This window comes from Apodemus sylvaticus, chromosome 6 (assembly GCF_947179515.1).
Source record: "Apodemus sylvaticus chromosome 6, mApoSyl1.1, whole genome shotgun sequence".
Classification (NCBI taxonomy): Eukaryota; Metazoa; Chordata; class Mammalia; order Rodentia; family Muridae; genus Apodemus; species Apodemus sylvaticus.
Window position 1 is genome coordinate 116,189,143 of NC_067477.1, and position 25,781 is coordinate 116,214,923.

Here is a 25,781-nt window from a genome sequence, read left to right on the forward strand (position 1 = left end):
ATATTCAATATATATATAAACAACAGTCATAAAACCCACAGAAAAACAATTTTCTGTAATGTTATCATTTTATTTAAAGAAATAACACTTAAGACAGCAATTTAAAAACACAAAAATATAGGAAAAGAACACTTACATATTTTGAAGTTAAACTTGCAGCACTTATATTGAAAAAGGTCGCATTAGATTCTGCAGCTACTGCTTTAGCCTTTAAGATCAGAAGAGTAAATATATTAGTTTAATATTCTCAGTGTTTAAAAAGATGGCTATATCCAATCATTAAATTACCACAACAGAGTCTCTAGAAATGAAAGAAACATGACTCCCAGCATCTGCTATGAGAAGAGTTTACACACTGCGTCTTTCTGAGGGGAATTAGGGAGGGATTCTCTACTCTTTAGTAAGAAGATACTGGCCAGGGAAAGTTAAACAGGAAGAAAGATGTAATCTTTTCCTATTTGGTTTTGTTGTTTGAGACCACATCTCACTGGATAGCCATGGCTGGTCTGGAACTGACTATGCAGACCAGATCCTCCTGCCTCTGCTTCTTCGGTGTTGGGATTAAGCCTGTGAGCTACCATGCCTTTAATATCTTTCTGTTTTTACAAAACAAAAGAATAATACAGATATAAGAGTTTCAGAGCCAGGCAGGGGTGGCGCACACCTGTGATCCCAGCACTCTGGGAGGCAGAGGCAGGTGGATTTCTGAGTTCAAGGCCAGCCTGGTCTACAGAGTGAGTTCCAGGACAGCCAGGGCTATATAGGAAAAAAAAAGAAAGAAAAGAAAAGAAAAGAAAAGACCAAATCCAAAAAAAAAAAAAAAAAAAAAAGTACTCAGTTTCTGGTAAAATACTTTGGCTAAAGGACATTACAAGAAACCGAATAGCATACTAACTAGTCAAACAAATTTGTTAAGAAACCAATTCTAAAAGTTATTAGACAGATCCTCAGTAAAGTAAGTACTTTTGCAAAACAAAACAAAAAACATGCTACTGAGGGTTACACATGGGTTTCCGTGAAAATTATTTAAAAAACTCAAAAAGTATATTACAACAGTAAGGCGTAAATAATACACGTGGGACTGACACACAACTTCTGTCACATGACCCCTAATATCTCAGGAGAACCCTCGGCCTGGGGAGCATCCTTACCAGCATTGTTTTCCCGTTCCCTGGAGGGCCGAAGAGCAGCAAGCCTCTAGCGGGAGCTCTGAGCCCTGTGAACAACTTTATAAAACAGGCGTTGGTTACAGCTGTGACTCCAGAGAGCTGAGCCAGACATGCAACATGTCAAGTAGTTATCATTTGCTATCTAAAAACACCTTTGGGGAGTGGGGGGAGGGGGCAGGGGGCAGGGGAGTGGCAGCATGAAGGAAGGATGGACTTGCCTAGAACTTACATAGCCTGAGTTAGCCTCAAACTAAGAGATCCACCTGATTTTGCCAAATGCTGGGATAGGTGTGTGCCACACAACAGGCCTTACAATTCTCTTTAGCTTCATTACTTCTGTAATAAGCTGTTTTTATTTAATGGTTGTGTATAAACTATCATCTGTGGCTTGCCCTGTAGCTCATTCTTTTTTTTTTTTTTTTAAAGATTTATTTATTATTATTTGTAAGCACACTGTAGCTGTCTTCAGACACCAGAAGAGGGCGTCAGAGCTCATGATGGTTGGTTGTGGGCCACCATGTGGTTGCTGGGATTTGAACTCGGGACCTTCACAAGAGCAGTCAGAGCTCTTAATCTCTGAGCCATCTCTCCAGGTCCCCTGTAGCTCATTCTATAAGCTACAGTATGTTCCCTAAGGGACCCTAGCTGGAACCAAGACATAAATTTGGTTCATAAAAGACAAATGTTCTTTTTCTCTGTCTTAACTCTCATTCTGAGTATTAACAAAAATGTAACTACCAGTCAAACTGGTGATTTCATAACTGGGAATGATAAGTACTAACTAAAAAACGTTTCTAAGTAGACAAAGGTGGGCCTGGTGGTGAGAGTTCACATCCCTGGTTACTGAGAGATTGAGAGAGATTGAGAGAGAGAGAGAGAGAGAGAGAGAGAGAGAGAGAGAGAGAGAGAGAGAGAGAGAACGAACTACAGAACTACTGGAGACCATGACTTCAAAGATCTTCCTGGGCAATATTCTGAAACCTCAACCAGAAAAGAAAAACAAAGAAAGAAAAGTAGAAAGGAGAGCTGGAGAGATGGCTCAGTGGTTAAGAGCACTGACTGCTCTTCCAGAGGTCCTGAGTTCAATTCCCAGCAATGACATGGTGGCTTACAACCATCTGAAATAGGACCTGATGCTTTTGTCTGGGGTGTCTGAAGACAGCAATAGTGTACTCACATAAAATAAATAAATAAATCTTTAAAATCAAAAAAGTAGAAAGGAAAAAGAAAAGCCTATGAACTGGAAAAGCAATACCCGGCAATAACTTCTAGTTTAGTAGGTATCTGTAAGTGACAAACACCACAGAGGACACAAATGACTGAGGAAAACAACCATACAAACTTTGGATAGCCACTGGGCTGGGCGTCCATCACAATGGACTTCCACTAGCTGTTGACATGACTGTGACCCAGAAATAAGACATGACTGTGATTCAGAAATGGGTACTCAAATTGATATCTTGCAGTATCACTGAACCACGATAAATATGCTAGTTGAGTTAAAAACTACAGAATAGCGCCATATACAACAAACCAAACTTTAATTAGTAACTTAAAGATTTTCCATTTCCAACCAGGCAGGAGTGGCGCACTCCTTTAATCTCAGCACTTGGGAGACAGAGGCAGGTGGATTTCTAAGTTCGAGGCCAGCCTGGTCTATAGAGTGAGTTCCTGGACAGCCAGGGCTACACAGAGAAACTCTTGTCTTGAAAAACCAAAAACCAAAACAAAACAAAACAGATTTTCCATTTCCTTTAGTGACTACAAATATGAGGTAAACCAGATCCCCACACATTATTCACTGACTATTATCCTAGCAAATTAATACATTGGAATACATAGTGACTTGCTCTTCAGACTTAAAGAATTATTTTATCTGAATTTCCCCTTTGTTCAGTTATTTTAAGTTTAAAGGTTTTTTGGTTTTGCTTTTCAAGACTGGGTTTCTCTTTATAGCAGTCCTGGCTATGCTGGATCCTGCTTTGTAGACACGGCTGGCCTCGAACCTCTGCCTTCTAAGTGCTGGGATTAAAAGTGTGTGCCACCACTACTGGGCACGTCTAAAGTTCTTACTTTGAACTCTTGGGACTAGGATATGACTCAGCGGTAGCCATCTGAGTTGTGAAGCCTTAGGCTTAACTTCAGCTTGGGGGTGGGGAGAAGCAATTTCTAATCTCTCAATTTTTTAATAAAAATTATATGATATGACTTTTCTCATAAAGGTTAAAAATGGACTCAAAATATCTTACATTCATTCTCATCTCCTTTAAAAAGTCACCAATAACAAATGTGAATGGCTGTTTGTGAGGGAGGAGTTAGACAGGCCATGCTGTATTCTAACTGAGGTTGGCCCAGAATACACTATGGCGCCCACACTGATTCTCAGGCTCACAATCTCCCGGCCTTAGCTTCCTCAGCTGGGTGCTCGGTACAGCCCCAGGCTTTAATATTATTTTTTAAACACTGAACTTGGATTTAATATGAATTAATTATTTGATAACATAATCCTTACCTCAGGCCGCAGGGAAGGAAGAATGACAATCTCTTGCAGCGCTTGCTTTGCCAGGTCCTGGCCAGCTATATCATCAAATTTAACAGCTGTCCCACTAAGAGATACAAATCAGTTAATTTCACAACAGGAATATTGTTCAGTTACTTAAATGTGGCATATTAGCCTAACACAGTCATTTTCATGTTAACTATGAATCTTGTTTATTAACAAAATTCTTCAAAACAACCATAAAAATTAAGTATGAAAGCAAACAAAATGTTTATTATGTAACACATATGTATTTTATGAATAAAAATAAATAGAAGCTGAAATGCTTGGCAAACTTACTTGTCAACAATTTCATTCATTATGAGGTTAGCAAGATTGCTGTCCACATTCCTAAAATTTTTCAAATCTTTCTTTTTCCGAACTGCAGTTGTGGGTGTAGAAGGTTTGTTGGTTCTATTTGGTTTTGGAGTACCCTTGAAAGACACAAAATTAATGTGAACAACTTAGATCTCACTCATAAATCACCCTAAATGTTAATTTAATAAAAACAAGAGACACTATGAATGCGTGGCGAGCTCCCTTAGTGGGACGCTTGCTGCACAGCCTTAAGAAACTGAGGTTAGACCCCGCACTCCGTGAGCCAGGCGTGGGCAGCACATCTCCTGTCCACTCTCAAGGGCAGAGACGGGCAGCTCCCTGCGGCTCCCAGGCCACCTGCTCTAACAGTGTGAGCTCCAGGTGTGCTGTGGGAAGTAGTTGAGGAAGTTATCTGACATCTACCTCTGGTCTCCACACACAAGCAGACTCAAAGAAAAAAAGAATCTAAGACTGTAAAGATCATTTGGCCCAAAATTATATTCACTATAGAATGAAATTTGGCATGAAGAGGGCTAATTAATAAATTTCTTCCAGAGATTCAGTCACTATAAAAGACAAAGGCAAGATAGAGAAATGGCTCAGCAGTTAAGAACTTGTACTGAAGCCGGGAGTGGTGGCACACTCCTGTAATCCCAGCACTCTGGGAGGCAGAGGCAGGCGGATTTCTGAGTTGGAGGCCAGTCTGGTCTATAGAGTGAGTTCCAGCACAGCCAGGGCTACACAGAGAAACCCTGTCTCAAAAAAAAAAAAAAAAAAAAAATCCAAAACACCAAAAGAAAAAAGAACTTGTATTGCAAAATCCTAAGGACTGGAGTTTGGGTGGAGCATCACAGAACACTCCAGTCATCCTGTACATGCCTATAACTGTAATTCTGAAGACAGAGGAAACTGGGCGATCACTAGGGCTGGCTGGCTTTCAACCTAGCCAAGAGAATAATACAAGCTTGAGGTTGGAGCATAGACTCTTCCTCAAAGGAATAGACAGATACCTAATGCCCTCTTCTGGCCTTCAACTGTACATACAGGTATACACACAAACACACATGAATATTTTTTTTTAAAGCCAAGGACTCTAAAAGAAAAGTTATATAACTCTGATTCTTCCTAGAGTTACAACACCCAACACTTAAGAGGCAGAGGCAGACAGATCCCTGAGTTTGAGCCCAGCCCTGGTCTACAGAGACAGCTCTAGGCTAGCAAGGGTGACACAGAGAAACCCTCAGGAAAAAAGATTACAACAAAACTCTAGATATGTCTAATGTTATAAGGTTGATATGATCTGAAATCTAAAACTAGAATTAAAATACCATATATAGAAGTGGAGATATAGTTCAGAGGTTAAGAGCACTGGCTGCTCTTCCAGAGGTCTTGAGTTCAATTCCCAGCAACCACATGGTAGCTCATAACCATTTATATTGAGATCTGGTACCCTCTTCAGCATGCAGGTACACATATAGGTTAAACACTATACATAATCTTTAAAAAGATGACAAATACAACATTATACTAAAAAGACTTAGAAAGTAAACAATATAAAATACCTAATTATTCTCAAAGGAACTATATTAAGATTTTTATTTAATAGCAAGTAGTTTTTGCAAATTAAAAAGTTCTATGTAGCAGGGTGGTGGCGCATGCCTGTAATCCCAGCACTCTGGCAGGCAGAGGCAGGTGTATTTCTGAGTTCAAGGCCAGCCTAGTCTACAGAGCGAGTTCCAGGACAGCCAGGGCTACACAGAGAAACCCTGTCCCAAAAAAACCCAAGTCCAAAACACCAAAAAAATAAATAAATAAAACAAACAAACAAAAAAGTTATATGTAACACTATGGAAACTAAACAATTCTGTATTATAGAGAACTAATACAAAGAGGCAAGCATAACCAAGTTTTCTACTTGAAAATCTGTTACAGTCACTAGTGTAGAGTAATACCTTATGTGTGGGAGCTGCAGCACCAGGTGCTGGTCTTGCTCCAGAAACCATGGATAAGCCACTGCAACTAGGCGCCCTGTGGTGACCAGAAAGCCCTGCGGATCCACTTTTCATGACAGTTTTTGATCGAGGCAATGAATTACTAGCATGTGTTAAGGGGTCTTTCCTCTTTGGAACTGCTCCACTTTCTATTAGGGAAAAAAATACAGTCATCATGATTAGAAACTTTGACTATAATTATAAAAAAAAATTAACAATACTTATAATATATAACACAAATTTACAAAACAAGCCACCAGAAGTTAACAATTGTGTGTGTGTGTGTGTGTGTGTGTGTGTGTGTGTGTGTGAGTGTGAGTGAACGTAAGTCGTGGCAATGTAGAAGTCAGAAGACATCATTCAGGCTTTGGGTCTCACCCCGCCCAACACGTGGGTCCCAGGGTGGAACTTATGCCACCAAGCTTTTACAGGAAGTAGCCCTATCAGCTGAGTCACATCATCAACCCATATCAAAGGCTTTTAATTTAGAAATACTTCAGAGTAAGATCTGAGTTAGAAAATAAACCAGGATGTCTTGGGAACAGCTTGGAAAAAAGATTTGGTTGTCAGGTTTACCCTTCCCTGTTATAGATTTTAGTTTTCTTATGACGGAAATGTATTTGTACAAACAACTTCACTTGTTAGAGAAGGTAAGACATAATAAAAATGTTACCAAGCACCGGGCAGTGGTGGCGCACGCCTGTAATCCCAGCACTTGGGAGGCAGAGGCAGAGGCAGGTGGATTTCTGAGTTTGAGGCCAGCCTGGTCTACAGAGTGAGTTCCAGGACAGCCAGGGCTACACAGAGAAACCCTGTCTTGAAAACCAAAACCAAAACAAACCAAAACAAAAGAAAACAAAAAGTTACCAAGCAAATAAAGCTCCCAAATTAACTGAGAAACAGAACACAGTGAAGGCACGAGGGATACACTCCCCACCTGACTGTGTGGTGTGCATGCAGAGGCCGGCGTGGTGCTAAGCATGCTCAGGTTCTTACGCTTGTCTGGCAGGCACTTTACCAGGACAGCCAGTGCTATACAGAGAAACCCTGTCTTAAAAAACAAAACAAAACAAACAAAAAATGTACAGGGAATTTTACACTGATGTTCTTCCCCTGAGAATGAGTTTTAAACTGCTACTGGGAGACTAGTAAGAGGAACCCTAAGGCAAGCAGGCCATACAGCCTAAATACTAGATCACCCTGGTCATTTGATTATATTGTGATCATTTACGACACATTTTTAACAATCAGAGATTTTTATACTCAGTCTGGATTACCTTGGATCATTCTTCTAGATCACAAACAACAATGGTTGCTAGAATTATTTTAATCATAACTGAAGCTGAAACTATTGCTATCTCACCAAATGTTTTAAAATGAAAAATTCACTGCCTTAAACTATCAAACACAGGGCTAGAGAGAGGGCTCAGCAGTTAAGAACATTTACTACTCTTGCAAAGGACCAAAGTCTAGTTCTCAGTACTCACAGTGTACTGCTCACAACACCTGAAACTCCAGCTCCAGGAACTGATCCCCAGGGGATCTGACCCCTCTGGACTTTGCTGGTACTCCTACACACCTGTGCGTACCCATACTTGTACATATAATTAATATTAATAAAAAGAGGCTAGAGACGGCTCAGCGGTTAAGAGCCCTCATGGCTCTGGCAGAGGACTTGGATCAGTTCCCAGCACCCACCTGGCAGCTCATAATCATCCAGTCCTGTAGGATCTGACATCTTTTGGCTTATGTGGGCACTACATGTACAAGGAACACAGAAAAAATACTTATAAACATAAGAAATATGTTTTGCTTTTAAAAAGAAAAAAAGGGGGAGGCTAGAGAGACATTTCAGTGGTTAAGACTTCTTGCTGCTACCACAGGGAACCTGAGTTTGGTTCCAGCACCTTGCAGTTCACACTATCCATAACTCAAGTCCCTGTGGATCTTACACCCTCTTCTGACCTCCATGAGCACCAGACATGAACACAGTACATAAGCATATATGCAGGCAAAACACACATAAAGAAATCTTAAGAAATTAAAAAACAAAAAACTTATCAAATATCAAATGGACAATGTGCACAACGTGTTAAGTGCAGAAAAAAAATGGAAATGTGGTCTCTACAAGACAATGTCTACCTAAGGTAGATAGAGCATAGATATAGCCACAATAATCGCTAAACATAAATCCAGATGATAAGGTGGGCACTTCTAAGTAGAGTGGAGTTGATCAAGGTTGTCCAGTACACAAATGTAAGTTCCGAAACCCAGACTCAGTGAATCAGTAAATACAACCGACAGGGAGAGGCAAGCAAGTATCCCAGGAAGATGTGAAGACAATAAGATATTAGCATCCTGGGGAATGCTAAATGTCACTCACTGCAGAAGAATAAAGTCACTGGGAATAATTTCTTCAGTGAAAAAACACAAGCCTAAGACTGTACGTAGAGATTTCAGGCTGAATGTGATGGCACACTTCTTTAATGCTAGTGCTTGGGAGGCAGAAGCAGGCTGATGTCTTTGTGTTCGAGGCCAGCCTGTCTACAAAGTGAGTTCCAAGATAGCCAGGGCTATGCAGAGAGATGCTTAAAAAAGAAAGTTCTACAGAGAACTACTATGAGAAAATAACAAATGTCAGAATGGCTAAAAATATAGCAATGGTACAGACAGAGCTTGCCCAGAATGTGTAGACCCTGGGTTGGATACTCAACACCAAGAAACAACAACGAAAACTTATGCCAGGAGCTGGAGATGGAACTCAGTTGGCAGATGGCCTGCCTAGCATGCAGGAAGCTCTGGGTGGTTGTCCTAAGACTACATAAAACTGGGTGTAGTGGTACAAGCCATCTTTAACCCCAAGCAAGTTTAAGGCCAGCTGGAATAAATGAGACCCTGCTCCCAAAACGAATCCTAGTGTAGGAGGTAGAGGCAGGCAGACTCAGGGCTTCCTGGGTAATGAGCTTAGCCAATCAATGAGATTCATTGAGAGGTAGTAATTGAAAGATACCTACCCAATTCCAGTCTCTGGCCCACACACACACACACACACACACACACACACACACAAACGAGAGAAAGAGAGGGGGGGAGGGAAAGGGAGAGGGAGACAGAGAGAGATTAAAGCTGGGTATTCTAGAAGAGCAGCGAATGTTCTTAACTGCTAAGCCATGTTCCCAGTCCAGAACTTTTTGGATTACTTTAAATATTTAATTATATGTACAGGGGTATACATGTGGCTGCAATTACCACTGAGGCAGAAGAAAGCACTGTGTGCCCTGAGCTGGGAGCTACAGACGGCTGTGACCACTGGACACTGCTGCTAGGAACTGAGCTCAGTCCCTTGTACAAGGTAGGTGCTCTCAATGACCGAGTCATCCTTCTGCACTCTGTGTAATTACTTTTGATAGAGAAAACCAAACTCAGGGAGCTGAAGCCCCAGAAAGTGGGGGAGATTAGAGTGAGATTCCAGGGAGGTATCACCAAATTCATTGTTTTTATGCTCTCCTTGTTATATTTGATGCTGGGCAATCAAACTCAAGGTCTCACATATGCATAGCTAACATTTAGTCAGTTATATGCCCAGCTCAAGGTATTTTTAAACACTAGAAAGACAGTTTATAGATTTATCAAAGGAACTACTTAAGAGGTGGGAATGTTACCTACCACATGCCTATAATTTTAGGCATGAGAGGTAGTAATTGAAGAAGATACCTACCCAACATCAGTCTCTGGTCTACACAAACACACACACATGGTACAAAGGCACAGATGTAGACAAAATGCTTATATACACACAGAGATGCTAAAAATATAGGCAGGAAGACTGGGAACTGGGAACAGTCCAGGCTTCCATCCATAGAGGGTTGGATGTAAACAGAAAGAAGTTAAAGGCTAAAGAATGAACGTAAGAGAGAAAGTAGAGAGCCGGGCGGGGTGGCGCAGCCTGTAATCCCAGCACTCTGGGACGCAGAGGCAGGCGGATTTCTGAGTTCAAGGCCAGCCTGGTCTACAGAGTGAGTTCCAGGACAGCCAGGGCTATACAGAGAAACCCTATCTTGAAAAAACAAAATCCAAAAAAACAAAAACAAACAAACAAAAAACAAAAACAAAAAAAGAGAGAAAGAAGAGTCAGAACACTTATTAACTTTGCTGTACAACTATATACTATAAATATCGTATTGTATTACTACGTAGATTTTGGTGTGAACACTTATGAAGAGACGAAGTAACTCATGTAAATAAAGTAGTTCAAATATTCCAGATAGAACACTAATAAAAAAAACTGAAAAGACTCACTCACCCCCTCTGTGTTTATCACACCAATACTGTATAAACTAGCTATGAAGTTAGCATTTTCTCTCCAACCAGAAAACACAGTTAGAAGCTCAGGTTTCTAGAGATTTTAAGTAAGATAGACTCTGATATATTAAAATCTAGGAAGAGAAGGCTGACACCCCTTTCTTTGTATGACAGAAATACAATGGAGTCCAGCATATGCACAAAGCAACAGAGACTCAAGACAAAAAGGATGTCAGCAGACCTCAGAGAGAGAAGGCCTACTCTTGATCTTGATAGGATTATCAGGATCTCAAAATATATTTTGGAAGCATAACTATTTCTGTATCTCTTTATATCCTTCTGCTTTATAGTTTCTTATATCACAGCTATACAAAATTAAACAGGCAAAATGGTTTGTCTACACTTGAGATAGCGGAAGATACAGCCATTGACTATAAGACTAAACCAAAGAGATCTCCCGAAGGGAGATACAAGACCAAGCGCACAATGTGGACGGCCTACTTCTACCTACAAAACCCAGTTCTCTTCTCTGTGACAACCTTAAAGGGTGAGGATATCACTTGATGGTGTGGTGCTTGCCTAACAGTGCAAGAGCTTAGGTTTGATCTCTAGCATATTTTAAAAAACAAACAAACAAAACAAAACAGGTTCAGCAGGTTACAGCTATAGATGCTCTTCCAGAAGGACCTGGGTTTGATTCCCAGTGTCACACTGAAGCTCAAAACCATCTTTACCTCCAGGCACGGGCATGGTACAAAGGCACAGATGCAGACCAAACGTTCATACACAGATAACTAAGTTTTTAAAAATGAAAAGAAAGGAAACACACACACACACATGCCAAAACAATAGATGACTCATTCATCTTTGGTCTAGGGATACAGCACAGTGTCAGAGCCTTGAGTAGCATGTTTCAGGCTTTGGTTGAATTCCCTAGTACTCAAAAAAACTAAGTAAAAATAAGAAGTAAACTTTCAAAGTTGCTTCCTATAAACGAATAAAAACCAGCAGCTACTTCATACTCTAAAGTATACCCTACAATTTGAAGTTATATTTACTGTAATAAAACTTAAGTCCAAACCTGGGTAAAGTGGGGTGATAGTTGTTCAGGAGTCTGAGACAGGCCCTTCATTTGAGCGTGAGCTACTGAGTAACTTCCAGCAAGAAGTGAAAACACTGTCTCAGAAAAACTCAACCAGTAGCCCTGGACATGAAACTACTGCTGAAAAAGTAACAAAACAAAACAAAACCAGCAACCAAGCAAACTACCTTGAAGATTCTTTAACTAGAACAAAGCAAAGGACTTTAATTCTTTCTTTTCTTGTTTCTGTATTTAATCAGAGTAGATAAGCAAAAGCTAAAATGCAGATTTTTTTTTTTTTTTTTTGAGACAGGGTTTCTCTGTGTAGCCCTGGCTGTCCTGGAACTCAATCTGTAGACCAGGCTGGCCTCGAACTCCCAGAGTGCTGGGATTACAGGCGTGCGCCACCACCGCCCGGCTTAAAATGCAGATTTACTCCACAGTAATAATACTATTAAAATGTGTCTTCTTGGAATATGAAGCTTTAGTGTCTAACAAGCACCACGATAGAACAATTCATATTATTCATATGAAAACTCATACACACTAAAATCAATATTTAACGAAACAATAAGATTTCCATATGAAGAACACAAAGAGGAAACACACACACACACACACACACACACACTGCCAGGTATTAGTGGCACTGACTTTAATCCCAGCACTCAGGAGGCAGAGGCAGGTGGAGCTCTAAGTTCAAGACCAGCCTGGTCTACAAAGAGAGTTCCAGGACAGCCAGGGTTACTCGGAGAAACCCAGTCTCAAGAGAGAAGGGGAGAGGAAGGAGAGGAATGGGAGGAGAGAGGAGGGGAGAGAGAAGAAGAGAGGAGAAGACGAATCTCAGAAATGAAAACATTTTCAGCATTTAAAGGAATGTACAGCCTGGACTGGGTGTGGTGGTACGCAACTTCAATCCCAGTCTTGGATGCAGAGGCAGACAGATTTCTGAGCTGAAACCAGCTTAATTTAGACAGAGTTCCAGACCAGACAGAGCTACGCAGTGAGACCCTGACTCAACAGACAAATACAGTTAAGTACAGCTAAGGTACAATACGTTTGTAATTCCAGCAATGGTAAAGCAGAGGCAGGAATACTTATTGATGTTTGGAAGTGAAGGCCACCTGGTCTATATAGTAAGTTCTAAGCCAGGCAGAGCTACATAGTAAGACCCTGTCCCAAAAGACATAACCCCAAAGCAACAACAAAAAATCAGGCTTTGTGAGAGGGTTCAGTGGAAAAGGTTCTTGCTGCCAAGCTCGACAACCTGAGTTTAATCCCAGGACATTCATGGTGGCAGGAGAGAATCTCTTCTTTCAGTTGTCCTCTACCCTCCGAACATGTTCACAAGCACGCGCGCGCGCGCACACATACACATACACACACACACACACACACACACACACACACACACACACGTATATACTTTTTCTAAAAGAGCAGATTTACTGAGGACCCTTCAAGGGCTAGTGGGCAAGGCAGTAATGAGATGCCATCTCACCATATTTTCTACTCTGTAAGTAGGAAGTTAAAAAAAATGTGAATAGTATAATAAAGTGCATCTATTAAACCTGTCAGGTGCTCAGACACCATGAACAGTAAGGCTACTACATTTTCTGATCCTGTGAAAACCAGTCACATACTACATAGTAAATCAGCAATAGGGTAACATGAGTTCATTTTTCATGCAAGCTTTAGGTTACGTTAGTTAGCCTAAACCTACCTGACTGGAGATGTCCGTTGCGGCATGTCAGGTTAGTACTCTCATTATAGACGTCCGTTTGTGACTTGGAAAACTGCAAAACTGGTTGCAGCTTCTCTATGCAACAGAGGGGGTTAAAAAAAAAAACAAAATAAACAAAAAAGAAAAATAAACAAAAAGTGTGTGGAAAATTATTAATGTGTTACAAAGGTGTTAAACTGGCTTGTGCAGATATATGAAATACTGTCTAAAATATGCAATTAGTAAGCACTCATATGAAAAGTTACAGAAGTTAACACGTGAAAGGCTATATTGAAAATATACCTTAGTCTGGCAACCTCAGACAGTTACTTACCACTATTATCAGCAGCAAGTGATGGCTGCTTATCAAGTTAACATAGTGACATGCAGATAAAATGTGATTATGGTTTTGTTGTTGTTATTCTTTTGAGACAAGGTCTATGTAGCCCTGGCTGTCCTGGAACTCACTGTAGACTAGGCTGGCCTTGAACTCAGCAATCTGAAAGACTCTGCCTCAGTGTTGGGATTAAAGCCTGGGATTAAAGCCGCCCGGTGGTGGCACACGCCTGTAATCCCAGCACTCAGGGAGGCAGAGGTAGGTGGATTTCTGAGTTCGAGGCCAGCCTGGTCTACAGAGTGAGTTCCAGGACAGCCAGGGCTATACAGAGAAACCCTGTCTCGATAAAACTAAATCCAAAAACAAAAGCAACAACAAAAAAAGCCACCATGCCCAACTTATGCCTATTGTTCTTGTATCTACAAACAAATTAAATATAATTGGCAATAGAGCATAACTATTTTTGATCATTATTTATTATTATTATTATTATTATTATTTGAGACAGGGTCTATCTATATAACCTTGGCTGTCCTAAAACTCATTATGTAGACCAGGTTGGCTCTGAACTCAAGAGATCCACTAGAATCTGCTGGCATTGAAGGCCCGAGCTACCATGCCCACTACAACATAATTTTTAAATGACTGCACACCACAAAGAGCCTATTGAAAAGGCTTTACAGAGGAAATACAATATTGGTTCCATTTTACAGAGGCAGTACAATATTAGATAAAAAGGAATTTTTAAGAGGAAATCAAACTTAAAAATGGCACACAAGGAAACAAGGTCATTATTTAGCTACATTACCATAGTGAACTATGTGTTTTATATCCTACTGTTTTGTGAATACACACACACACACACACACACACACACACACACACAGTTGTCACCTCTTAACCAACCCAGAGATGTTACAGAAATGGGTCACTTGGGCACAGTGTGGAAAGGATGGTATTATACTTTAAAATTCTGTGTCATGTGCATGTAAGATGTAACTAATCAATGAAAAGATGTGTTTCAACCCTACTCCATCTCAAATAACAGCCCTACACAGCCAACCCATTGCCCGGAGTAGAAAGGGCTGATGCCTCGCTTCGCTCTGCTCTCAGCAGCAAGGCTGCAGTCCTACCCCTGCCCCTGCCTTTGGCAGTGACCTACATGCAGGGTTCCAGACATGCTCCTGAGGTGATATACATGAGGTATGTAATGTGTCTCACCCAAATAAGGGATCATGTTTTCCCAACAATGCTTTGCTGAAATAAGTTTGTTTTCTTCTGTACTAGCAAGCCAATGAAACCATGTATAAAGGCAGCGCAGGGGCTAGATATATGTAGCTCAGTGTGGAATACACACTGGATATGTGCAAAGCTCTGGTTTAATTATCAGCACCCAACAAGAAAACAACACAAAGAAAGCAGAACATACATATGAACTTTTAGACTAGGTTCCTCAAGTCAGACAAGTAGGCACCATTCTTGGTTCCCGGCGCAGTATCACATGCCTCTGGGGCAGGTTAAATAGCAGCTGCGCTTTGTCCACAAAGCACAAGGCAGTGTGCAGCTTTGGTTGCCCAGAAGTGCCTGATAGAATATACCTTGGATCCTTTCTATTTGCTTCAGTTAACTGGAGGTAGGTCATCTGATTTTTCTCAATGATAACGCTCTTTAAATCAAAATACTGAGACAGAACTTGTGTTGGTAAAAGCATAAGTTCAAATAAATTCTCCCTAAGTGTCCTCTTTATTAACCCAAACACTCATTATCAGAAACACTCATTATATAGTAAAAACAGAAGAACTTAGAATATTAGTTTTTTTGATGATTGTGAATAAAAGTATAGGTATATACATAGAATTTACAATAAACAATCAAACAAACAAACACACACACACACACCCCATTGACTGGCCTTGTGTCAGTTAATCTCTATTACTAAAGCATTAACCCAGGATGTAGCTCAGCTGCAGAGGACCTGAGTGGTATGGACGAGGCCCTGGATTCTATCCTTGCTACAACAACTGAGAGAGACTAATACTTCTTTTTAAAATGACTAAGGTACTACAGATTAGTGCAGTTACCTAAACTAAAAGTCTTGCTTCCCTGAACTCCTCACATCTAATTCCCAATGAATCAATCACCTCACTGATGAAAAAATCTTACCATATTTCTCTACTTTAAAACTCTTTAACTGAGCTGGGTGTGGTAGCGCACGCCTGTAATCCCAGCACTTGGGAGGCAGAGGCAGGCGGATTTCTGAGTTTGAGGCCAGTCTGGTCTACAGAGCGAGTTCCAGGACAGCCAGGGCTACACAAAGAAACCCTGTCTCAAAAAACCAAAAAAAAACCAAAAAAACTCTTTAGCTGAGCATGGTGGTACACTCCTTTAATTCATAGCATTTGGAAGGCAGAAGCAGACAAATCTATGAGTTCCAATCCAAATAATGATAATAATGTAATTGTAATAATAAAAATGCTACAAATATTGGTTACTAAATCATAACAAACCTGGACACTGGTCAGTTTTTAAGTACTTGTTCTGATTGATATTAAAAGTAATTTCCACTGGGCATGATGGCACATAATTTCAGCATTCAGGAAGCATAAGCAAAAGGATCTCTGTGAGTTTGAGGCCAGCTTTGTCTAAATATCGAGTTCCAGGACAGACAAGGCCATGCAGAGAGATCCTGTCTCAAAATAAATAAATAATGAAAGAAATTACTGGTATTTTTTAGTGATGATCATATTTCATGACTTTAAAAGAGTCTGTATCTTTGAGAAAAACATTATAACATACTTTTAAATGGAATAAAATATTTCAAGAATTTGTTGTATAATAATATGAAAGGGAGATGTAGTTATAGCCCATTGGTGATACACACCTTTAATCCCAGCACTCTTGAGACAGAGGCAGGTGGATCTCTGTGAGTCTGAGGCCAGCCTAGTCTACAGAGGGAGTTCCAGGTCAGGCAGGGCTACACAGAGAAACCCTGTCTTGGAAAATAAGCAAAGCTGAAATTATTAATGTATTATACCTATGAATGAAGCCTCACTTCTTGTGGAACTGGAGACTGACCACAGGGCCAAGCACATGCTATGTAAGTGCTCCATCTCTGAACTATGTATATGTCCAGTCCTTTACAATGGAAAGGTCATTAAACATTTCAAGTATATTTCCATAAATAGAGAATACATTAGTTAATACCTAGAAGTTGTAAACGGTCCTTGGCCATAACTAAATTAGTCATCATTTTGGCTTGAAGGCGTCTAGCTCTTTCATACTGTTCACCTAAATGGAAAAAAACAAAGAATTAGTTAAAAAATATCTCCATTTCCTTATTAACAGTATTTCAAGGTAAATGTCACACCAATTACCTTCATGCAGAACCAGAATCTTTCCTTTATAAAGAAATTAAAAGTGGGCTAAGTGTCTCACACTCGAGTGCCAGGACTTGGAAGACTGAGTCAAGTCCAAAGTCAGTCAGGATATATGAGTTTCAGGCCAATTGGAAGACTGAGTCAAGTCCAAAGTCAGTCAGGATATATGAGTTTCAGGCCATCCTGGGCTACAGTAAGACCTCGTCTCAAAAATGGAAGGAAATAGGGAACGCTTTTGCTAGGCAAGGCAAAGAACACCTGAAACATATAACTCTGGAGGCTGAGGCAGAAGAACCAACAATTCAAAGCCAGTCTGGAATTGGGACAGTGGGAACCTGTCTTAAATATATATATTATACATAGACATGTTACTTCAAAAACTATCTGTCACGGTTCCTCATGCTGGCTTCAATCTAATGCAGTATTGTGGATTTCATAAATATTTCATGAAGCCCATGACATTTTCCCTCAAGCTTCCGTTTTTTTGAACTGAGACTAGTAAGATGGCTCAGCAGGTAGAACTGCTTGCTGTGCAAACAGGACAACCGGAGTTCAAGTCCCCGACCCACCATGGAACTTGAAACTGACTCTGAAACTTGTCTTCTGACCTCCACTGCACCCACACATTATACACATACACACATTAAACAAACAAAGCTAGGATATGATCTGTCATCTGTGCTACCTTACTACCAGCCAGGCTACAGTCACTTTGTCACAGCCTGTGCATGAGTTATTCTGTCACAAACAGTGATGCTGTGATATCTACCAAAGACATTTTATTCAGTAAAACCAGGACTTCAGGACTTAAATTCTAAGTGGTGAGAAGAAAACACACTTCAGGGTTTTGTTTTGTTTTTTTCTCTTAGTAATAAAAGACATTTCCTTGTAATGGTTCTCATGAAGTTCACAAAGTCCTGCATATATACTCATATTTTTAATTCATAAAGTCATGTTCATCAAAGCCTCAAAGACACAACCCCTCACACTTCTTTCTTAACTGATTTCTGCAGTGCTTGAGTTTTCCCCCAGAGCTTCACCAAAGTTAGGCAATGCTCTACCAGTAAGTCAGATCCTGCTGTTTATATAAGAGACCTGCTGGGTGGTGGTGGTGGCGCACATCTTTATTCCCAGCACTTAGGAGGCGGAGGCAGGCAGAGGTCTACAAGTCTGAGGCTAGTCTGGTTTACATATTGAATTCTAGGCCAGCCAATGTTACATAGTGAGAACCTGTCTCAAACAACAACAGAAATGTTAAAAATAGCCGGGCGGTGGTGGCGCATGCCTGTAATCCCAGCACTCTGGGAGGCAGAGGCAGGCGGATTTCTGAGTTCGAGGCCAGCCTGGTCTACAAAGTGAATTCCAGGACAGCCAGAGCTATACAGAGAAACCCTGTCTCAAAAACAAAACAAAACAAACAAAAAAACAAAAACAAAAAAGAAGGGGGCTGGAGAGATGGCTCAGCAGTTAAGAGCACTGACTACTCTTCAGAAGGTCCTGAGTTCAAATCCCAGCAACCACATGGTGGCTCACAACCATCTGTAATGAGATCTAGTGCCCTCTTCTGGTGTGTCTTAAGACAGCTACAGTGTACTTATGTATAACAATAAATAAATCTTAAAAAAAAAAAGAAAAGAAAAAAAACAAGAAAAGGGGGGAAGAAGAGGAGGAGGAGAAAGAGAAAGAGGAGGAAGAAGAGGAAAAGGAGGAAGAAGAGGAGGAGGAGGAAGAAGAGGAAGAGGGGAAAGAAGAGGAGAAGGAGGAAGAAGAGGAGGAGGAGAGAGTAAAGGACTCAGCCTCTGCCATCTAGCTGCTTCGGTTCAAACCCTGACTTTCTTTCTCACTGCTAGCCTGAAACCGTAGCTAAGTCCCGTCCCTGTGCTTCATGCTGCTCATGTGGAAATAAGGATGGTAACAGTAGCTACAGCAGAGTCACTGGACACCCAGATGCTCTGCACAGGCATTTAGAGAGACTGCGGGAGACAGCAAGTGTCAGGAACTTAGATCATAAGTTTATGTCTGTTTTGTTACCCATTACAGGTCTCTCTCACTGTATAGCCCAGTCTGAATTTGAGATCTTTTTGACTCACACCCCACAAGTACTGGCTTAGATCATAATTCAAATTTTGCTTTTAATTTAAACCAAATGGTTTTGTTTAAGAGTCAAACATAAGTCAAAACAAGACATTTTTGATTTATTTTATTTTACTTTGGTTTTTTTTTTTTTTTTTTTTTTGAGACAGGGTTTCATTTTACAGCCCAGACTAGCTTTAGACTCTGCCTCCCTAGTGCTCGCATTAAAGGCACAAATGTGCATTATTTATATGCTATCACATACTAAAAACCATAAAACCCATTAGCAGGCTGGGGATGTAGTCAGAGACAGGACACTCCGGAGTGTGTGAGAGCCGACACATGTGACTGATGAACAACTGTTTAGTGACTGACCACCAGCTGATCACTTGCTGATGCTTGCTTGCATAAGGATCATAGAGTGTATTCCTGCCTGCTATATGAAGTCATGCTTGAGACTTCACTCAATTTCACTTTTAGACTACCCAATAGCATATATGCAAAAATATTAGCAATGATATCAAGAAATAAAGTACATTCACTAAGGTAAACAGATCTAAAAAGAGGGTAATTGTGCAAACTTAGTACACAGCCCCACCCTTTACAGACATGCTTTCAGAACTTTCAGTTGCTAGTGAGCACCTACAGTCCAACATAAATAAATGGAGAACTGCAAAAATAAACCAATTATAAATGTTGACCTGAGTGTAGAATTAATAACATTTCACCTTTACCTGATCTATTCCACCCTCATCATGAATCTTTATCCAAAATACCCAAGCTATATATGCTGCTGCCCTAGTCACTTAGCAGCCATCCTGGGTATTAGTATAATGCTTAGGGCTTGGCAGTACATGCAGTTTACTCCACCAGGAGCCCTGGCAGGCTCTCCAAGAAGATGGGATTTGGAAGGAGGGACTACTGTAGAACGGGGTGCAATATAATCTATACATAGTACCCACCTTGGCCGGTAACTAGAACCGCAATTCCTTTTTCTAGTTCTTCGATACCTTTCTTATACCATTCCACAGCTTGTTCCTTCTGTCCTGCTTTAAAAATAAAAATCATTATTGGTATATGTCATGAGTATGACAATGTATCATCCACTGCCCCAGGTATCATACTGACAGGTGACACCGGAAGAGGCTGTGATAGGCCTGAGAAGCATCACCTACAATATGACTTCTATCTTAATATGTATGTCTCTTCAACAGGCAGACGATAGTCTCAATGTTTCTCACAATTTTAGGTTCTCTAAATTACATGTATTCATTAATAGTGTGAGAGAGCGGGAGCACACTTGCCACACCATGTACATGGGAAGCAGAGAAAACCACAGGAACTGTTTTTTCCCTTCTACATAGAGGTCCTAGGGGTTGAACTCAGATCACCAGGCTTGGCATTTAAGCCCTTTTACCACTGAACCATCTCTCTGGCCCAAAATGTTAGGATGTTTTGGGGTTTTTTGTTTTTTTGAAAACAGGGTTTCTCTGTGTCGCCCTGGATGTTCTGAAACTCACTCTGTACACCAGGCTGGCCTCAAACTCTGAGATCCTCCAGCCTCTGCCTCCCAAGTGCTGGGATTAATGGCATGTGATATCATTTCTGGCATTTTCGAACACAACCACCATGATCACAAAGTAGAATGAAATCTTTTAATAGATACCATATACAACTAAGTAATATTTCTTTATGGATGTGTATTCCCTATTCCTCCAGTGACCCACCCTCATCTGCCTTTTTAAGAAAAGTTTTATATAGCACTCACTGTGCTGGCCAGGTTAGCCTTGAACTCACAGAGCTCTGTAGCTTCTGCCTCCAAGAAATGGGATTAAAAATGTGTGCCTCCCTTCCCTTGTTATCCCCCAGATAAGTCAATCCATACGGACACTTGGCAATTTCTTCTCACAATATCATGTTTTCACTCTGCCTAGCAAAGAGTAAGTATTTAAAAAGCAGTTGATAATGGCACATGAAGAAATTATTAAAAGCTTGTTAGAAATCAACCTGGACATGGTGGCAAGAAGTTCACAAGTTCAAGGTCTTCCTCAGCTACAGAGCAAGTCTGAGGCTAGCCTAGGCTACAAGAGCCTTCCTCAGCTTATAGTAAAACAACTTACACTTTGGATGTTTACCTTCATTTTTTTCTTCATTTTTTGAAATGAAGTCTTTGTAACACAAGCTGGTCTATATATATATATAGCTGAGGATGACCTGAAATATTAGCCCCCTGAGTACCAGCATTACAAGCTAGGACTTCCCCAGGAGCCACTATGCCTGGCTTCATTGCCCCATTTTCAATAAGAAAATACCTGCTTACACACATTGCTGGATTTTTTACTTGGGAAAAAAAAAGTGTAATGATCTTTACATTCTGAATGATTAGAGTATTACTAGCAATGTCTGATTCCTGTACAATTTTTAATACCAAAGTGGACAGATACTAGCAAACAGACAGGAGTTAGCTCCTTTGCAGTGACTTTTCTTCTAATGGGCTTGCCCTTCCAAAAAGCCACTATCAGGATCTCAGTACAAACCTTTCTAGTACAGGTATTTCTACTGTATTCACCAATACTTGTAATATTTCTTGTTTTGTTTTGTTTTGTTTTGTTTGAGACAGGGTCTCTCTAGGTAGTCTCTATGAGTCCTGGAACTCATATATACACCAGGCTAGCCTTGAACTCAGATACAGCTGCCTCTGCTTCTAGAGTACTGGGATTAAAAGTGCATGCCGCCATTCCTACCTTTCATTTATGTCTGTGCCTGTCTGTGCAGGACACAAGCCCTTTCCTGTGGATATGGAAGACCAAGGCTGATGTCCTCTATCTTGTTCTATTGCTCTCCACCTTACAGGTTAGCACATGGGCTGAGGCATGGTTGCATGTAGCATGGCACATGTGTGGTCACACGGCAGCTTCATGTAGTCCTCCTACTTCCATCTTTACATGGGTTTAGGGAATCAAACAGGATGCCAGGCTTGAGCAACAAGAGCTTTTACCTGTCACGCGTCTCACCAGGCCTTCTTGTTTTCCGAGACAGCAGCTCTCATTTAACCCGGTGCTTACTATTCTGAGCAGGAAGGAATCGTGACCACAGGATCCCTAGGAGCCACCTAAGTACTGCAGCGCTGGGTAGCCAGCCATACCTGGCTGTCATGTGGGTGCTGGAGACCTGGAGTCCGGACCTCACGCTTGAGCAGCGTCTACCCAGAGACAGCGCCACAGCTCTCCTTTATGCTTTTCTAATCCACATGTGAGACTGCTGTAGGGATATATCTAACAGTAGTTAATCTGGTAAGTTAGCTATTTTCTACGTTAAAGGGTACTGAAGGGCTGGTGAGACAGATCAGAGGGGCAAAATTACAGTTATGAAGTAACAACAAAAATAAATTTATGGTTGGGGGTTCCTATGACCATGGGAAAAATGTGTTTTCTGATAGCTGCAACCGACAGGTTGAGCACCACCACACTAAACTATCTTGCTGGGCCCTTTTCCTTTATTTCTTTAATTCTAATTCTTACTTCTTTAAAGTGGCTGTGTGAGTATGTGCGGGTGAGCACAGCCGGCACAGGTCAGATGTCAGACGCCCCAGCACGATGGGACAGCTAGCATGGCTGCTGGCAAGTGAACCTGGGTCCTTCTGAGGAGAGCAGTATGTATTCTTAACTGCTGAGCCATCTCTCCAGCCCCTGTCCTTTTCTTTGTGGTACTGGAATTAAACCCATGGCCTTGGGTGGATGGTAGGCAAGCACTTTAACACTAAACTACATCTACAAACCCAAATTATGCTCTTTTGTCTTTTTATGTTTTAAATAATTCTATTTTACTTTTATTATTGGGGGGGGGGCGGGTATCTGACATGTGAGTGCCACAGTACATATCTGGAGGTCAGAGGACAACTTTAGGAAGCTGCCTATCTCTATCAGTGGTGAGCGGTGAGGATTAAATCCCAGGCCTGAGTAGCAGGTGCTTTTTGCTTGCTGAGCCGTTCACTGGTGCAATCTTAATGCCAATACGAGAACTTGAGTTGGCAACATTCTTTAGTTTTAAGATTATGTACTGGGGCTGGAGAGATGGCTCAGCAGTTAGGACCACTTATTCTTGCAGAAGACCCAGACTCTTCCCAGAACTCACATGTAGCTCACAACCACCCTTAACTTCAATCCAAGTAGGTCTGATGTCCTCTTTTTGACCTGCTCAGGCAGAAGGCATAAACATAGTATACATACAAAATAATCATACATAAAAGAGAGAATCTAAACAAAAACCTTAACGGAGACGTTACTTATTTAACTTTGTCTCTGTATGTGCATGCACATGCTAGCATAACTCAAAAGACACCTTTCAGGAGATCTCTCTTCCTCCTATGTGGGCCCTGAGAATTGAACAGGTGTGTTCAAACAGCCAAAGCCTTAACTGCTGAGCCATCTCACTGGCCCACTGACAACATCAGCATTTGCTTGCCAGTTACATTGTCTCTTTTTTTCACTTTAAAATTAATTTTAAATGATAAAATTTATTACATGTGTTTGTATGCGCACTGGGGTCACCACACAAAGAAGACAACATTGTGGAGTGAGTCCCTCCTTCCCCCTTTATGTGGGGTATGTGGGCTTCAGGACAAACCCATGTCATCAGCTTTAAGAAAAAACCTTGTAGCCAAGAGTCACGTGCCAGGCCTTCAAGAACATTTAAGCAGAATTCTTTTTTGAGGACTTGAATTAGACAGAGATTTTGACACTTGATCGTAGGGAACAGGTCAAGAGGCAATTAAAGACTTCTAAGAAAACACAAAAAGCAAAAGCCATAGAATTGTGGATAACCTAAGCTTCAATAAATTCAAAATTCTGCTCTTCAGTGCCAGAGTTCTGTTTTTTTTTTGTTTGTTTTTTTCCCCTCAAGACAGGGTTTCTCTATGTAGCCCTAGCTGCCCTGGAACTTGATCTGTAGACAAGGCTGGCCTCATACTCTGCCTCCTGAGTACTGGGATTAAAAGGTGTGCATTACCAATGCCCACCTTAATGCAAATGTTCTAACAATAAGAAGACACCAAACAAGCTTTTAAAAAATTCAAAAGCCGAGCGATGGTGGCGCACGCCTGTAATCCCAGCACTCTGGGAGGCAGAGGCAGGCGGATTTCTGAGTTTGAGGCCAGCCTGGTCTACAAAGTGAGTTCCAGGGCAGCCAGGGCTACACAGAGAAACCCTGTCTCAAAAAAAACCAAATCCAAAAACAAAAAACAAAAAATAATTCAAAAACACCATGTTTAATAAAGTATATGCAGCCAGAACACACAAAGGACTCTTAAAAAGCACTAATAAAAAATGACCAAATAGCGTAGGATGCAGTCTGGTGGTCAAGCGTATGCCCAGCATGTACAATGTCCAGAGTTCAAGCTCAAATTCCCAAGTGGTAAAACCAAACCACCTATGCTGTCCATAACGAGAGGGAAGATGGCACAGAAGCACAGGAAAAGACACCCAGTGCCTGCACGTGCCAGAGAAAGCCCTGGTCTCCACACTGGCAGTACAGGCCTGTTGTTCCAGATCCTCAGGTGGGGGGTGGGGGTGGGGGTCAACAGGTTCACAAGTTCAAGGCCTCACTGCAAGAGTGACTTCAAGGACAACCTGGGGAACTTTCCAAGACTTTATCTCAGAAACTAAAGTGAGGGTAAGCATAAGGGCTCAGTGTGTAAAGGCACTTGCTACCAAGGCTGGCTACAGGAGTTCCATCCCCAGGACCCAAGGGTGGTAACAGAGAACTTACTCCTGCGAGCTGACTTGCACAGTCACACACTGTGGCATGCATGCAGACTCCATTCCACTCCTCCCCAGACAGACAAAATATTTTCTTCTTTTTTTAAGTAAAATGAGGTCTGGAGATGTAGCTTGGTGATGGAATGCTTGCCAAGTCAGTAAGTACAGGCCAGGGTTCAGCTGCTACCACACTAAATGCCCCTACATCTCTACATTTAAAACAGAAAAACCAAATCAACCGGTGACTGAATTAGAATGGCCCTCATAGGCTGGCAGATTTGAATGGTTACACACAAGGGGGTAGAAAGCTTTAAAAGAATTAGAAAAGCGGGGCGGTGGAGGTGCACTCCTGTAATCCCAGCACTTGGGAGGCAGAGGCAGGCGGATTTCTGAGTTCGAGGCCAGCCTGGTTTACAAGAGTGAGTTCCAGGACAGCCAGGGCTACACAGAGAAACCCTGTCTGGAAACAACAACAACAACAACAAAGAATTAGAAGGATTAGGAGGTGTGGAATTGTTGGAGTAGATGTGACCATATTGGAAGAACATGTCATTGGGGGTGGGCTTTGAGACCTCAGAAGAATACAGCAGCACCTGTGCTTCCCTCTGCCTGTGAGTCAGGATGCAGCCCTCAGCTACTGCTCCAGCGCCTTGAGTCAGTCCCTCCATGCTCCAATGTGCCCCACCATGACTGAGTCTTTGAAACTGTAATTAAATGCTTTCGTTTATAAGAGTCGCCTTGGTCATGGTTGTCTCTTCACAGCAATAGAACAATGACTAAGAAACCAACTGAACAAAAACAAAACCACCCAAACAATCTAATACAAAAGGCAATGGACCAAAATTTCATATTTGCTGGCCCTAACACAAGCTAGTACCATTAACTGGGTAAAGAGCCTGGTTCTTTCCTATGCTATTAAGCCTATCTGCTACATGACCCAGTAACTCCTTCATCTACATGTGTAACCAGGAATAACAGAACCATCCAAGGTTAACCACACATTAACCACATACAGCCTACTAAAAAGCAAACAAACAAACAAACAAGGGAAGGAGATGGCTCACCAGTTAAGAGCATAGGCTGCAGGGCTGGAGAGATGGCTTAGCAGTTAGGAG

General features: G+C 41.3%; 1 protein-coding gene across 5 annotated transcripts in view; it reads right to left on the reverse strand.

Annotated features, from left to right (window-relative positions):
* Spast (spastin) overlaps positions 1 to 25,781 on the reverse strand; it is a 50,289-nt gene that overhangs the window by 18,811 nt on the left and 5,697 nt on the right. For 2 of the 5 annotated variants that reach the window (XM_052186290.1, XM_052186294.1), the window contains exons 2-9: positions 19,873 to 19,959; positions 16,665 to 16,748; positions 13,124 to 13,219; positions 5,979 to 6,166; positions 4,009 to 4,142; positions 3,682 to 3,775; positions 1,152 to 1,226; positions 137 to 208 (exon numbers count right to left, since the gene is read on the reverse strand). In XM_052186290.1, the coding sequence (XP_052042250.1) occupies positions 137 to 208; positions 1,152 to 1,226; positions 3,682 to 3,775; positions 4,009 to 4,142; positions 5,979 to 6,166; positions 13,124 to 13,219; positions 16,665 to 16,748; positions 19,873 to 19,959 (830 nt within the window). The remainder of the gene's footprint in view (positions 1 to 136; positions 209 to 1,151; positions 1,227 to 3,681; positions 3,776 to 4,008; positions 4,143 to 5,978; positions 6,167 to 13,123; positions 13,220 to 16,664; positions 16,749 to 19,872; positions 19,960 to 25,781) is intronic. The other 3 variants (XM_052186291.1, XM_052186293.1, XM_052186292.1) reach the window with 3 other exon arrangements.